The following is a 15,000-nucleotide window of genomic DNA, read 5'->3' on the forward strand; positions in this document are numbered from 1 at the left end:
ACAGGGAGGAAGGAGGGGAGAGGGAGGGAAGGGAAGAGAGCAGAGGGAAAGAGGGGGGCAAAGGAGGGAAGGAGGGGAGAAAAGAGGGAAGGGGAGGGGGTAGGTTTAGAGGGGAAAGATGGAGGGGGGGGGGGGGGGGGAGGGAAAGGAGGGAAGGGGAGGGGGTAGAGGGTTGTAGGGGGGAGTGAGGAAAGGCGAGGAAGTTGGTAGGAAGGGGGGGGGGGGTAAGGCAGGGGAAGAAGGACTGGGAGAGGGAGAGATGGAGGGAAGGAGGGGGGTAGCTGGTGCGCAGAAGGGGGAAAGTGCGGAAACGAGGGGGTGGAGGGAGGGAGGGTGGATGGAGAGATGGATCAGGAGTTGGTGGGAAAGAGGGGGGAGGGAAAGAGGGGGGAGGGAGGGAAGGAGGGGAGAGGGAGGGAAAGAGGGAAGGAGGGGAGATGGAGGGAAGGAGGGGAGAGGGAGGGAAGGAGGAGAGATGGAGGGAAGGAGGTGGAAGAAGGGGATGAAAGGGAGGGAGAGAAAGGGGGGATGGAGCAAAGGAGGGGGTTGGAGAGAGGGATGGTGGGGAAAGAATCTAAAGGATGGTGGAGGAGAGGAGGAGGGAATCATGGAGGGAAGAAGGAATGATGATAGAGGGAGTAGGGGGAGAGAAAGAAAGATGGTGGCGGAGGGAAGGAGGGAGGATGGTGGAAGGAAGGAGGGAGGGTGAAATAAAGAGGGAGGGGGATGGGGGGGAAACCGTGAGGATATTCCAGCTGGTCTCCTTCACAACTCCCCTCTCCCCCTCCCTTCCCCACTCTCGCTACCCCTCTTTTTCTTTTTCTTTTTCTTTTTCTTTTTCTTTTTCTTTTTCTCTCTTTTTCTTCTTCTTCTTCATTCTTATTCACCTCCTCCTCCTCCTCCTCTTCTTCTTCCTCCTCCTCCTTGTTTTACTTTCTTGCATTTCTATTCTTATTTTGCTTACGTGTTTGTTTGGTTGCTTGTTCTTATTGCTTGTTTTTTGCTCCATCCCTTGTGTGCCATTTTATGCGTTCGTATATGGCGAAAAATTGTAAAAAAAAAAAACAAAAAAGGCCAAGACGAAAGAATGAATGAATAAATGAAAGAAAGAAAAAGAGAACAATAAAATAGACACAAAGCAAGGATTTCCCTTTCCTCCCTTTCTCTCATTCCCACCCTACTGTTTTCCTCCTCCCTTCCCTCCCCCACCTCCCTCCCTCCTTCCCTCCCTTCCTCCCCATCTCCCTCCTCCCATCCTTCCAACCGTCCCCCCCCCCTCCCCCCCCCTCCCTCCCTCCCTCCCTCCACTTCCCTCCCTCCACTTCCCTCCCACGATCGGCGGCGTTCCCCAGACCACGAAGCCCTCTGTCAACGGCGTCTTTATCAGCGTCCGTGCACACAATAGGTCCATTAGAGCGGAGTTTGCACATGCCTGTAAGACCCTCCCGAAGAAGGACACTTTGCGCCGAGGGTGGGACAGAGGGGGAGGAGGAGAAGGGGAGAGGAGGAGGGGGAGGGGGGAGAAGGGGGGAGGGGGGAGAAGGAGGGGGTGAGGCGGGAGGGAAGGGGAAACAGGCGTGGGAAGAGGGTAACGAGGGAGAGGGGGTGGAGAGAGAGGGGGAGAGGGGGAAAGGGAGAGAGAGAGAGAGAGAGAGAGAGAGAGCGAGAGAAGAAGAGAGAGAGACTGAGCCTGAGAGATGAGAAAGACGAGAGAGAGAGAGAGGAGAGCGAGAGAGAGAGAGAGAGGACGAGAGGAGAGATGATGAGGGGAGGATGAGGAGAGAGAGAGAAAGAGAGAAAGAGAGAAAGAGAAAGAGAGAAAGAGAGAAAGAGAAAAAGAGAGAAAAAGAGAGAAAAGGAGAGAAAGAGAGAAAAGGAGAGAAAGAGACGAAAAAAGCGAGAGAGAAAGAGAAAAGTAGGAGAGATGGAGAAAAGGACGAGCGAAGAGAAAAGGATCGAGGGAGAGAAAAGGGGGAGGGAGAGAGATAGAGGGAGGGGGGAGGGAGGGAGAGATAGAAGGAGAGAGAGAGAGAGGGAGAGAGAGAAGAGAGAGAGAGTGGAGAGAGAGAGAGAGAGACGAGAGAGAAGAAAGATGGAGAGGAGAGAGAGAGAGGAAGAGAGAGAGACGAGAGAGAGAGAGAGAGATGGAGAGAGAAGAGAAGAGGCAGAGAGAGAGATTGAGAGAGACGATGAGACGAGGAGAGAGAGAGAGAGACCTTGTAGAACCTCGCCCTGTTTCTCCGTGGGGGACTAGTAACGGGAAATAACATAAAAAAGGTACATGCTTTCTGTCGTCTGTCTGTGCGTTTCCCTCTCTGTTGTCTTTTTTTTCATTTCACTTTCTGCCTCTTTCTATTCATGTTTCTCCGTCTGTCTCTGTCTCCCTCTGCCCTCCTATTCCCTATCATTCTCCTTCTCCCTCTCCCTCTCCTTCTCCTTCCTCCTTCCCCTCCTCCCTCCCTTCTCTGTCCTCTTTCTTCCTCTCTCCCTCCTTCTCCATCACCGTCCCTCCCTCCTTCTCCCCTCCCTCCCTCCTTCTCCATTTCCCTCCCTCCCACACCCTTCCTTTCTCCATTTTCCCATCCTCCCTCCCTCCTTCTCCATTTCCCTCCCGTCCCTCCTTCTCCATTCCCTCCCTCCCTCCCTCCTTCTCCATTTCCCTCCCCCCTCCCTCCTCTCCATTTCCCTCCCTCCCTCCCTCCTTCTCCCTGTCGCTCCCACCCTCCTCTCCATTTCCTCCCTCCACCCTCCTTCTCCATTACCTCCCTCCCCTCCCTCCCTCCTATCTCCATTCCTCCCTCCTCCCTCCTTCTCATTTCTTCTCCCTCTCCCTCCTTCTCCATCTTACCCGACTCCCTCCCTCCTTCTCCATTGCCTCCCTCCAACCTCCTTCTCCTTTTCCCCTCCCTCCCTCCCTCCCCCCCTTCCCCATTTCCCTCCCCCCTCCTCCCCTTTCCCCTTTCCCCTCCCTCCCTCCCTCCTTCCCATTTCCCCCCTCCCTCCCTTCTCCTTTTCCCCCCCCCCCACCCCCTCCTCCATTTCCCTCCCCCCCCTCCCCCCTTTCTCCATTTCTCTCCCTCCCTCCCCCCATCACGGAAGTTCGAAAGCAGAGCCTAAAAATGACAACCCCCCGCCTAGAACACGCAAAAAACAGACCACGACGCGATTTTTCGCCCCGCAATATAACTATAATACCCGGGCGATCACTGCATAACCTCGGCACGTAACGGGCAGAGATAACAAGGGAAAGGGGGCAGTGCATAATACGTAATAGGGAGGGAGAGGGAGGAGGCCATATCGGGAGGCATGTGTCGCTCTGTTCGGGGAAGGAGAGCGAAGTCGGGGGGACGAGGTAATAAATTCGTTCAGCTTTGAAGGAGGGGGGGGGGGGGGAGGGGGGGGGAGGGAGGGAGGGAGGGAGGGAGGGGGGAGGGAGGGAGGGAGGGGGGGGGAGGGGGGGGGGGGGAGGGGGGGAGGGAAGGGGGGGGGGAGGGGGAGATAGAGAGAAGAAAATGAGACTTTTAGATGGGGGGGAAAGAGGGAGAGAGAGGGGGAGAGGAGAGAGAGAGAGGGGAGAGAGAGAGAGAAAAGGGGAGAGAGAGAGAGGAGAGAGAGAGAGAGAGAGAGAGAGGGAGAGGAGAGGGAGAGGAGAGAGAGAGGAGAGAGAGGAGGAGAGAGAGAGAGAGGAGAGGGAGAGAGAGAGAGGAGGGAGGGAGGGGAGGGAGAGGAGAGAGGGTGAGGAGACGAGAAGAGAGAAGAGAGAGAGAGAGAGAGAGAGAGAGAGGAGAGAGAGAGAGGAGAGAGAACGAGAGAGAGAGAGAGGAGAGGGAGGGAGAGAGAGAGAGAGGAGAGAGAGAGAGAGAGAGAGAGAGAGAGAGAGAGAGAGAGAGAGAGAGAGAGAGAGAGAGAGAGAGAGAGAGAGAGGGGGGGGGGTGAAGAGCACTTCCCCAGGCCGATCAAAAGTGGATCTGCCTGTCTTTCTCTGTCTCTCTTTCTCACGTCTGTAGGGCCTCTTTGGACGAAGCGGCATCAATTTCTATTCCCATTCTCTCTATCTCTTTAGTTTCTCTATCTCTCTTTATCTCTTTCCCTCTCTCTTTATCTCTTTCCCTCTCTTTTTATCTCTTCCCCTCTCTCTCCCTCGCCCTCTCCCTCCCCATTTCCGTCTATCTCTCCCTCCGTCCCCCTCTTTCTCTCCCTCTCTCTCTCTCCTCCTCCTCCTCTTCCCTCATCCCCTCTCTTTCCCTCTCTATCATCTATCTCCTTCCTTCCAATTTCCATTTCTTACACATTAGACGTTTTCTTCCTCTTCCCTTTTGTCTGTATCAATCCTTTTCCCCTCTTTGTCTCTTCTTCCTCCCTTCCTTCCTTCTCATCCCCGTCAACTCTCTCCCCTCTTCCTCTCTCTGTTTCATTTTCCGATATCTTTCAATCCTCCCCTTCATCTTTTCTCGTGTTTCTACCGTTTCCCTCTTTTTTTTCTGGTCTCTTCTCTTATTCATAAAGAAAACCAACTTGGAAAACGAACATTCCTGTGCTTGACATCTTATTCCCGTTTTCTAAATTTGAAGTGAGGATATACTAGCATATTTTCTCCCTTGTGAAGTGTGGTCATGTATCCTGTGTTATCCAGTTCTTCATCAAAGAATAATAATAATAAATCATGGGTAAAGTATGTTTCTCTCTTGTCTCTTCTCTGTGTTTCATCAGTCTCTCTGTCGCTTTTCTCTCTCTCTTTCTGTGTGTCGCTTTGTCTATTTCTTTTTTTTTCTATATCTGTCTCTCTATTTATCCATCTTTCTGTTCTCTGTCTCTCTGTCTGTCTATCTCTATCTCTACTCTCTCTTCCTTTTAGTAAAAATACGAATAAATTGGTTTGTACTCCATACAATGAACTTGTAAGACAATACCCACATCTATACAGTTATGCAACAGTTAAGAGATCTGACAGCACGATAAGACTTCTTTTTTCCTTCCTTTCTGGACCGAGATAAAGACCCTGATCTGTTCTGTTATGTCTGAGAGAGAGAGAGGAGAGAGAGAGAGAGAGAGAGAGAGAGAGAGAGAGAGAGAGAGAGAGAGAGAGAGAGAGAGAGAGAGAGAAGAGAGAGAGAAAGAGAGAAAAAAACGAAAAAAAAAACAAAACAAAAAAACAGCCTTATCTATCCCTCACATAAGAACCACAACAGAAACATCAGAATAACCCCTTCCTCCCCCTCCACCCCCCCCCAAAAAAAAGACAAAACATCACAAAACGTTACTTCATCCATCCAAAAGGGGAAAGAAGAGGATGGCAGCAACTCTGACCCTTACGTACCTCAGCCATAAGGGCGTTCCAGGCGACAGTCACGGAGTTGGCGGTGTCTTGGGTGGAGTAGTATTTCTTCAGTGTGTGTTTCAGGAAGTTCTGCAGTTCTTCTTCCGTCTGTTGGCGAAAAATGGAAAGACGAATTTATTTTACAAAATGTATTTTAAAAATATATAAAAAATGGAAAGAAAAATATATATTACAAAATGTATTTAAAAAATATAGAAAAATTGGAAACACTAATATATATTACAAAATGTATTTATAAAATTGGAAAGACGAATATATATTACAAAATGTATCTTAAAAATGGAAAGACGATTTTATATTACAAACTGTATTTAAAATATATATAAAAAATAAAAGGAAAAAATGTATATACCAAAATGTATTTAAAAATATATATTGAAAAAATAGAACGACAAATAAATATTAGAAAATATATTCAAAAATGTATATTGAAAGATAAATATATATTGGAAAATATGTAAAGTAATAAAAAAGATCAATATATTAGAAAATATATTTTTAAAAAATGTATATGGAAAAAAATGGCATGAAAAATATATACTAAAAATATATTTAAAAGTTGGCAAGACAAATATATATTTTATAATATATAAAAAAAATAAAAAAGGCTGAAAAATATATTAGAAAAAATAATAAAAATGAAGAAAAAAATATTAAAATAATAAAAAAAAAAAACTAAAAAAAATTTAATAATATATTAAGGAGAAAAAAAATATATATATATATATTGCTTTCCTTCTCTTAAAAAAAAGAAAGAAAAAAAGATGAAGAAAAGGTTCTTTCGATTTATCTAATGGTGAAAAATCCTACAAACCTCATTCCTTTTTTATCTATTTATCAAGCCATTTCTTGTACAATATAAACCTAGCACTAAAATACCGGTACTACAATATAAATTCAGAAAGGATAGAATGATAAAATGATGAATTAATAAACAATAATTGAGGAAGACAGCATGGAAATTGCGCCGAGAGACTCATCATATTCATAATTAATAATGCATGTATTCCAAATATTGGAATAATACGCTTTGATCGTAAATATTAATCAACAGGAAATAGAATAAATCACACACACACACACACACACACACACACACACACACACACACACACACACACACACACACACACACACACACACACACACACACACACACAAACACACACACACACACATACACACACAAATGCAATGAAATGACCAGCTAGGTCCCCCCCCCCTCCCCTCTATTATCTATCTATTAATCTATCAACTCACTCGCACCCTCACTCTCCCTCCTTCCATTCCTCTCTTTGTCCTCTCCTCTTCCTCCGTTTCTCTCTCCCTCTCTCCATTTCCCCTTCCTCACCCCTCTTCTAACCCCCTTTTCGTCCTTCGCTACGTCTCCCTCATCCTCCCTCATCACTTTTGCTTTATTTCCCTCCCTTTTCTCCCTCATCCCCTTGCACTTACTCCCTCACCTCCCCCATTGCTCCTCCCTCCTTCCTTCTTCCTTCCTCCCTCCCTCCCCTTCTCCCTCCCACCTTCCCTCCCTCCCCTCCTCCCACCCTCCCACCCACCCTCCCTCTCTGCACAGAAACGGGACACGATCATCGAGAACAGCTTTCGAGACTCACCACCCCGCCCACTCAGCTCACCTCTCTCACCCCACTCACTCAACCCACCTCGCCCACCCGCCCGCTCACCCCACCTCACTCAACCCACCTCGCCCACCTCTCTCGATCCACCCAATTGCAGTCAGTCACACGCACAGGGTAACTCTCCGGCGTACAAAGGGAATCCAATGCTGACTGGAGACAAAAGCTTTTGGAATGTAGTGAGGTTGGGAGGAGAGGAGAGGAGAGGGAGGGAGGGAGGAGGGAAGGAGGGAGGGGAGGGGAAGGGGAAGGGGAGAGGAGGAGGAGAGGAGGGGAGGGGAAGGGAGGGAAAAGGAAGGGAGAGGAGAGGAGGGAAGGAGGGAGAGGAAGGGAGGGAGGGAGGAGGGGAGAGGAATGGAGGGAGGGAAGGAGGGGAGAGGAATGGAGGGAGGGAGGGAGGGAGGGAGGCAGGAGAGAACGAAGAAAGGAAGGAAGAAACGACAGAAGAGAAAGAGAAAAAAAGCAAGGGAGGGAAGAGAGGGAGGAGAGTGAGGGAAGTAGGGAAGGAAGGAGGGAAGAAGGGAAGAGGAGGGAAGGAAGAGGGATAGGACAGAAGGAAAAGAGAGGGAAAGCGAGGGAGGGAGGGAAGAGAGGGAGGGACGGATGAGGGAGGGACAGAGAAAGAGAGAGAGAAAGAGAGAGAGAAGAGAGGAGAGAGAAAGAGAGAGAAAAGAGAGAGAGAGAGAGAGAGAGAGAGAGAGAGAGAGAGAGAGACAGACAGACAGAGAGAGAACACAAGAGAGAAAAAAAAGTTTAAGAGAAGCAGAGCAACTAAAACTACACCTGCACACCAGCCTCGTTTCCGAAACCGAGCCCGAGCGCAGCATCCTCTGAATTCAAGAGATGAACTCTGCATCCTCCCACCTCTTAAGCGACGCTTTTAGAATCCTGACAAGCAGAATTATTCCACCTTACGTCTCCTGCATTTACGTAAAAAAAAACATATCCTGGCGAAGCGTTACAAGCAAAATCACAAGCAATTCGCGACGACGGTGTGAAAGGCGGGATGCCACGCGTGCAATTGCAACACCGGCGTCCACGTAGAAGAGGAAATGCACGACTGTCCGGCGATGCAACACAAGAGGAATAGCCGTATTTTCTTTCTCTCATGCTTTCTTATTTGGGGGAGGGGGGAGGGGGGAGGGGGGAGTAAGGAATCTTATCTCCGAGCGAAATCTCAAAGCGACGCCTCCGCTCTGCACGAGATATGACACATACGGCGGTGTCAAGCGGTGTCATGTCACGCAGGATTGAGGATGCGGAAAACATATACAGTAAACTCTTCTAAACCTTTCCAGAGTCTTCAGTTCTAAAGGAAACAAAATCGATCCCATCCCATTACCTCACAATCCTACCGCCGATTCAATCCCAAAATCCCAAAGCCAATCCCATCCCGCGATCCTGCAAATCCCAAGAAAAATGGGATCCTTAATCCTACAATCCCTCCCCTAATCCTACAGCCAATCTAAATGCTCAGTTCCATGCCCCTTTCCTGCAATCCTGCAATATCGCAATCCAACATCCTCTCCAATCCGGCGATTCTGCAGCCGACCCAATCCTACGCGATCCCCTCTTGCCTTCCCACGATTAATTGCATGCAAGACCGGCTCATCCTCATCACCAGCATCCTCCTCAGTATCATCACCATCCCCCTCATCATCACCACCATCTTAGTCCTCCTCCTCATCACCATCACTACCAACCTCCTTCCCCTCATCATCACCCGAGTCACCCTCATCAAAATCCTAGGCCTCATCAACACCATCCTTGTCCCCCTCATCACCACCCTAGCCCTCGTAATATTCACCATCCTATTCATAATCATCATCACCTGCCCCATCACCACCATCATCCTAGTCCTCCTCCCCATCACCATCTTCCTCCTTATCACCACGCTCCTCACCACCATCCTCATCACCACCACCCTCCTCACCCCCATCCCAGTCCTCCTCATCACGTCCATCCTCCTCACCATCCTGCAAGGCGCATCAATTAACAGATCACTTGCCAATAATGGGTGAGATAATGACCGAACGAGTCTCGCGTTCGGGAATGCCCTGGCGGAGGACTAACGGCGTTCTCGGTTTCGGCGTATCTGTGGCGTCGAGAGAGATTATCGCCAGTGTTCTCGTATGCTGTACTATGCTATACCTTGCTGTACTATGCTGTACTGTGCTGTATTGTGTTGCACTGTCTTTGTGAATTTTTCTTTTCTTTATCATTTTCATTTTACTTTTTTTTTCTTCTTTTTCTTTCTCCCTCTTTCGCTATGCCTTCTTTTTTTCCTCCTCCTTTTTCTCCCTCTCCCTTTCCCTCTCCCTTTCCCTCCCTCCCTCCCCCCTCCCATTCATTCATCCATCTCCCTCTTCTTTTCCTTTCTTATCATTTTCTGCCTTTTATATCACCGTCACTTATTTTTTCTCCCTTTCTTTCTCCAATTCATATTTATTTTCTCCTTTCAGTGTTTTTATGTGTCGTACAACACAATATTAAAAGTCATTTACCTGATATAATATGGTATATCATCCTGTTTTTGTTATTCTTGTTTCTTATCATAATACTATTGGATACGGTATTCTTTGTCAGTTTAAAATCAGTTGAGGAATTCGCTACCGTGATATAACGTAACATACTGTCCTGTTCTTGTTTTTTGTTTTGTTTTGTTTTTCTTGTACTGCTTTATACTTATCTAAGCAGAGAAAGACGCTTATCTACGCTGTAACATTTGAGGAAAATGACTTGTCCATTCTGTAATCTCTGGGGAAAATGACTTATCTACGCCGTGTTCTCAAAGGAAATTACTTATCTCCGCTGTAATCTGTGAAGAAAATAAATTGTGCGGTTTTGCAATTTGTGATAAAATTGTGCGGTTGTGCAATTTGTGATAAAATTGTGAGGTTGTGCAATTTGTGAAAACCGGACCACGTGATGTATGCAATTAACGATCTTCCACGCCAAATGATAAGAAATATTAACGACAGAGTTATTAACGACCGCAGAGACAAGCAGTCGAACAACACGCCTATATAAGAATAACGAGAACAAGAATAGACAATAAGAACGGTAACACAACAGAATAAGAATGATGAAATAAGAATAAGAATGATAAAATAATAAAAACAGAATCATTGGGAAAGCCAGCGAGACGAAGAAAGTGGGAAAGAGAATAAGAAGAGAAAGATGTACAAGAAAGAAGAGAACGAGATGGGGAAGGATAGCAAGGAGAGGCAGGGAGGGAACGAAAAGGAAGGAAAGGCAGAAAATATGAGAGGGAGGAGGGAGGGAGGAAGAGAGGAATAGAGGGAGGGAGAGAGAGAGATACAAAAAGAAAAAAGGAAGAAAAGAATAAGATAGACAGATAGATAGATAGATAGATAGATAGATAGATAGATAGATAGATAGAGAGAAAGAGAAAGAGAGAGAGAGAGAGAGAGAGAGAGAGAGAGAGAGAGAGAGAGAGAGAGAGAGAGAGAGAGAGAGAGAGAGAGAGAGAGAGAGAGAGAGAGGCAGCAACATCAATCAAGGAGTAATTAACAGTCGCCAAAGTCTCCGTCCCAGCACCTAACCGTCGCTATCAACTTTGAGGGAAAGCGGAGGGGGACTCGAGACAGCAGGTGACAGCAGGTGAGACAGCAAGTGCCAGTAGGTGACAGCAATTGGCAGTAGGTGACAGCAGTTAACAGTAGGTGACTAAAGAGTTGGACATATAAACGCGCAGTGAGATAGGAGTGGACATACGACAGAGAGAGTGCGAGGCAGTCAGGGACAGACAAGTGGCCACACACACAGGTGGAAAGAGAGAGACAGCTGGCCATACTAAAAAATGAAGCCGGCAGACAGATGGCCAGGCAGAGAGAAAATGTAAGGGACAGGTAGTTGGCCTCGCATGGATGTAGCAAGAGACAAGCAGATGGCCACACACAGACAGCATGGGACAAACAGCTGGCCAAACATAAATAAAGCAAGGGACAACAGCTGGCCACACGGACACACCAAGGGAGAAGCACAAATGCCAAAAGAACAAACAGATGGCCACGCAAACAGTGACGGCAAAATAAGAAGACAAAACCAATGAATATATAAATAAATCAAATAGACATATAAATAACACACCCACAGACACCAACATCCAAAACAACCGACCACACACACACACAACAACAAACAGCTGATCAAGCACACTCACACACACGCACAGACAGCGAGCAGCCTCAGCAATCGCCAGCAGCAGCATCTGGCATCTCGGGATAAGCAACATCAATCAAGTATTTGCAGGATGAGGGGACAGTGGAGCCAGGGGCGGGGTGACAGCACGGGGGGAGGAGGCTAGGGGAGGGAGATTGGGGAAGAGCTGGGGAGGGGGAATGGGGGAGATCTGGGGGGATTGGGGAAAGCTGGGGGAGGGGGATTGGGGGACTAGGTGTTGAGAAATGGGGGAAAACTGGGGAGGGGAAATGAGAGATGGGGAGGGGAAGGGGAAGGAGGGAGAAAGAAAAGGGGGAGAGAAGTGATCATGTGCGTCGGGGAGAGGTGGAGGGAAGAGGAAGTCAGAGGGGGGGGGGGGCGAGGAGGCAGAGATAGAGGTAAGGGTGGAAGTGTAGGAGTAGGAAAAGGAGGAGGAAGAGGAGGAGGAGGAGGAGGAGGAGGAGGAAAAGAAGGAGGACGAGGAGGAGAAGGAGGAGGAGAAGGAGGAGGAGGAGGAAGGGGAGGAAAAGGAGGAGGAAGAGGAGGAGGAGCAGGAGGAGGAGGAAGATGACAAGAACATGGACGATGAGAACAAGAACAAGAACAAGAACAAGAACAAGGACGACGAAGACGGGGGCTTTCGGGGAAGATAAATAGGTGGAGGAGAGAGGAAGGAAGGAGGGAGGGGGGGGGGGGGTGCGCAGAGAGAACAGATGCGTGCATTACGACCGACCCGGGGAGAGGAAGGAGGCGAAGAATAATGATGGCGAGGAAGGAGAAGAGGGGGATGATGATGATGATGATGATGATGATGATGGTGATGATGATGATGATGATGATGATGATGATGATGATGATGATGGTGATGATGATGATGATGTTGATGATGATGATGATGATGATGATGATGATGTGATGATGATGATGATGATGATGATGTGATGTGATGATGATGGTGATGATGATGATGATGATGATGATGGTGATGATGATGATGATGATGAGATGATGATGATGAATGATGGTGATGATGATGATTGGTGATGATGATGATGATGGATGATGATGTGATGATGATGATGATGTGCTGATGATGATGTGATGTGATGTGGTGGTGGTGATGGTGATGGTGATGGTGACGATGACGATGACGATGACGATGATGATGATGATGATAGTGATGATGATGATGATGATGATGATGATGATGAGGAGGAGGAGGAGGAGGAGGAGGAGGGGAGGAAGAGGAGAAGTGGAGGAACAGGGGGGGGGAAGGAGGAGGGAGAGGGAGGAGGGAAGAGGGGGTAGGAAAAGAGGAGAGAAAGAAGAATAGGGGGAGGGAGAGGGAGGAGAGGAGAGGAAAGGATGAGAGGAGGAGGGAGACGGGATAGAGGAGAGGGAGGCGGGAGAGGGGGAGGAGAGGAGGAAGGAGAAGGGGAAGTGGAGACCTTAAATCCAGTATCAATATGATGGGTATTTGCACTGACGCAATGTGCACATACACACCAGGTAGGTATACAGTGTGCAAACAGATCCTTAAATCAACCTTCCCAGTAAAAAAAAAAAAAATGAATGAATAACTTAATCAATTAAATACAACAACAAAAATACAATGCAATTAAAGATAAAACCACAAACACACACACACACAAAAAAAGAAATAAATAAAAAGAAAAATAATAAAACAAGGAATCTGTGCATGTTGCGGTTCAAGGAAATTCAACGATCCATCTCACTCTGTCAAGTGCAATTCCCTCTCGATTCTTCTCCTGTTCTCTTCCCCTCTCCCTTCGTCCTTAATTTCGTCCCCCCTTCTCTATTCTCTCGTTCGATTTCTTTCTCGTCCTCTCTGCTCTCTGCTCTTTTCTCTTTTCTCGCTTTTCTCTTCCTCCCTCGTTTCGGAAAGAGCGAAGAAGGGATAGGGGAGAGGAAGAAGAGAAGGAAGGAAGGAAGGAAGGAAGGAAGGAAGGAAGGAAGGAAGGAAGGAAGGAAGGAAGGTGGAAGGGAAGAAGGAAGATAGAAGGGAGGAAGGAAGGAAGGAAAATGGAAGGAAGGAAAAAGAAGGAAGGAGGGAAGGAAAGAAGATAGAAGGAAGGAAGGGAGAGAGGGGAGCGACAGAGGAGGCCTTCACCCTGACCCGACCACGTGACTCGAGACAAAGGACAAAACAAAGCAAAAAATCGACCGCCTCTCCACCTCCCCCCCCATGCTCGACACCCCCCTTCGAATGCATGCATGACTCCGCTGCTTTTGGTCCCCGAAGATCATCTGCGTCTCTCTCCTACTCCTCTTCCTCCTCCACTTCTTCCTCTTCTCCTCCTCCTCCTCTTCCTCTCCCCCTATTCCTATTCCTATCTCTCCCTCTTCCTCTTCTTCCTCCTCTTACTACCTCTCATTCTCATTCCTACTCTTCCTCACCACCATTCTATCAATCCTCTTCTTCCACGTTTATTCATCTTCCAAATCCTTCTATTCCTCCTAGTCCTCGTTCTCCTCCTCCTCCTATTTATCACCATCATCATCGCCATCAATACCATTATCCTCATCATCATCATTTATCCTCCTCATCCTCATCCTCATCATCTTAATGAATTTATCATCTCCTGAGATTTTAATTGGTTTGTTCCAATACCATTACCACTACCTTGATTCGTTTACCTGATAGTTATTAATAATAATAATAAAAAAACGCATATAGTTAGTTACCTTACTTCAACGTTTTTCCTCTCTTCAAAAGATCAATTCGTTTCAGTTAATTTTGACTCTGAAAAAGGGATTTGGGAAATGAACGCTAACCTCCTATGTCCTTTCTTTATCTCCTTCTCGTTCTCCTTCTCTTTCTATTTCCGCTTCCCTTTCTTCTCCTTCTCCTTCTCTTTCTTCTCCGCTTCTCCTTCTTCTTCTCCTTCTCCTTCTCTTTCTTCTCCTTCTCTTTCTTTCTTCTCCTTCTCTTTCTTCTCCTTCTCTTTCTTCTCCTTCTCTTTCTTCTCCTTCTCTTTCTTCTCCTTCTCTTTCTTCTCCTTCTCTTTCTTCTCCCTCTCTTTCTTCTCCTTCTCCTTTCTTCTCCCTCTCTTTCTTCTCCTCTTCCTCCTACTTCCCCTTCATCTTTCCTCTTGCATCTTCTTGTAAAATTGAATTTATATATTTTCTTTTCCTAATTCTTATGTCTCTCTACTCAGGGCGACGTGATTGCCTAACGATAATGAAATGGTTCACGGTAGTCTTTATTTTTATAGAATCTATCATCTATTTATTTATTTATTCTAAATCCGGTGATATTCATTTCAAGTGGGATTCTTGGGATGAATTTGACCTTATCTGACCTGGCTTTGCGAACCCTAATTCTTTGAACTAAGAGAGAGAGGAGAGAGAGAGAGAGAGAGAGAGAGAGAGAGAGAGAGAGAGAAGAGAAGAGAGAGAGACAGAGAGAGAGAGAGACAGAGAGAGAGAGAGAGAGAGAGAAGGAGAGAGAGAGAGAGAGAGGAGGAGAGAGAGAGAGAGAGAGGAGAGAGGAGAGAGAGAGAAGGAGAGAGAGAAGAGAGGGGCAGAGAGAGAGACAGAGAGACAGAGAGAAAGAGAGACAGAGAAAGAGACAGAGAGACAGACAGAGAGACAGAGACAGAGACAGAGAAAAAGAGAAAAAGAGAGAAAAAGAGACAGATAAAGACAGCGAAAGTGTAAAAAAACGAAACGAACAAGCACAGAGGCCGGACAGCAGCCGTCCCACACACAAGCGAACAAGCCAATCTTTAACCACCCACCATTAACTCGCTAAAACCTGCCCTTCAGTAATAAAATGGACGTCGGAAAGGTGGCGTCTTAATTAATCAATCATCA

The 15,000-nt window shown here is 47.1% G+C and overlaps 1 protein-coding gene across 1 annotated transcript in view; it reads right to left on the reverse strand.

The window, feature by feature from the left end:
- The window catches only part of LOC119576733 (tetraspanin-1-like), a 51,129-nt gene that overhangs the window by 13,295 nt on the left and 22,834 nt on the right, over positions 1-15,000 (reverse strand). Inside the window, exon 5 of the mRNA XM_037924377.1 lies at positions 5,318-5,425. Coding sequence (XP_037780305.1) covers positions 5,318-5,425 — 108 coding nt within the window. The remainder of the gene's footprint in view (positions 1-5,317; positions 5,426-15,000) is intronic.

The sequence above is a fragment of the Penaeus monodon genome, chromosome 9 (assembly GCF_015228065.2).
Source record: "Penaeus monodon isolate SGIC_2016 chromosome 9, NSTDA_Pmon_1, whole genome shotgun sequence".
Lineage (NCBI taxonomy): Eukaryota > Metazoa > Arthropoda > Malacostraca > Decapoda > Penaeidae > Penaeus > Penaeus monodon.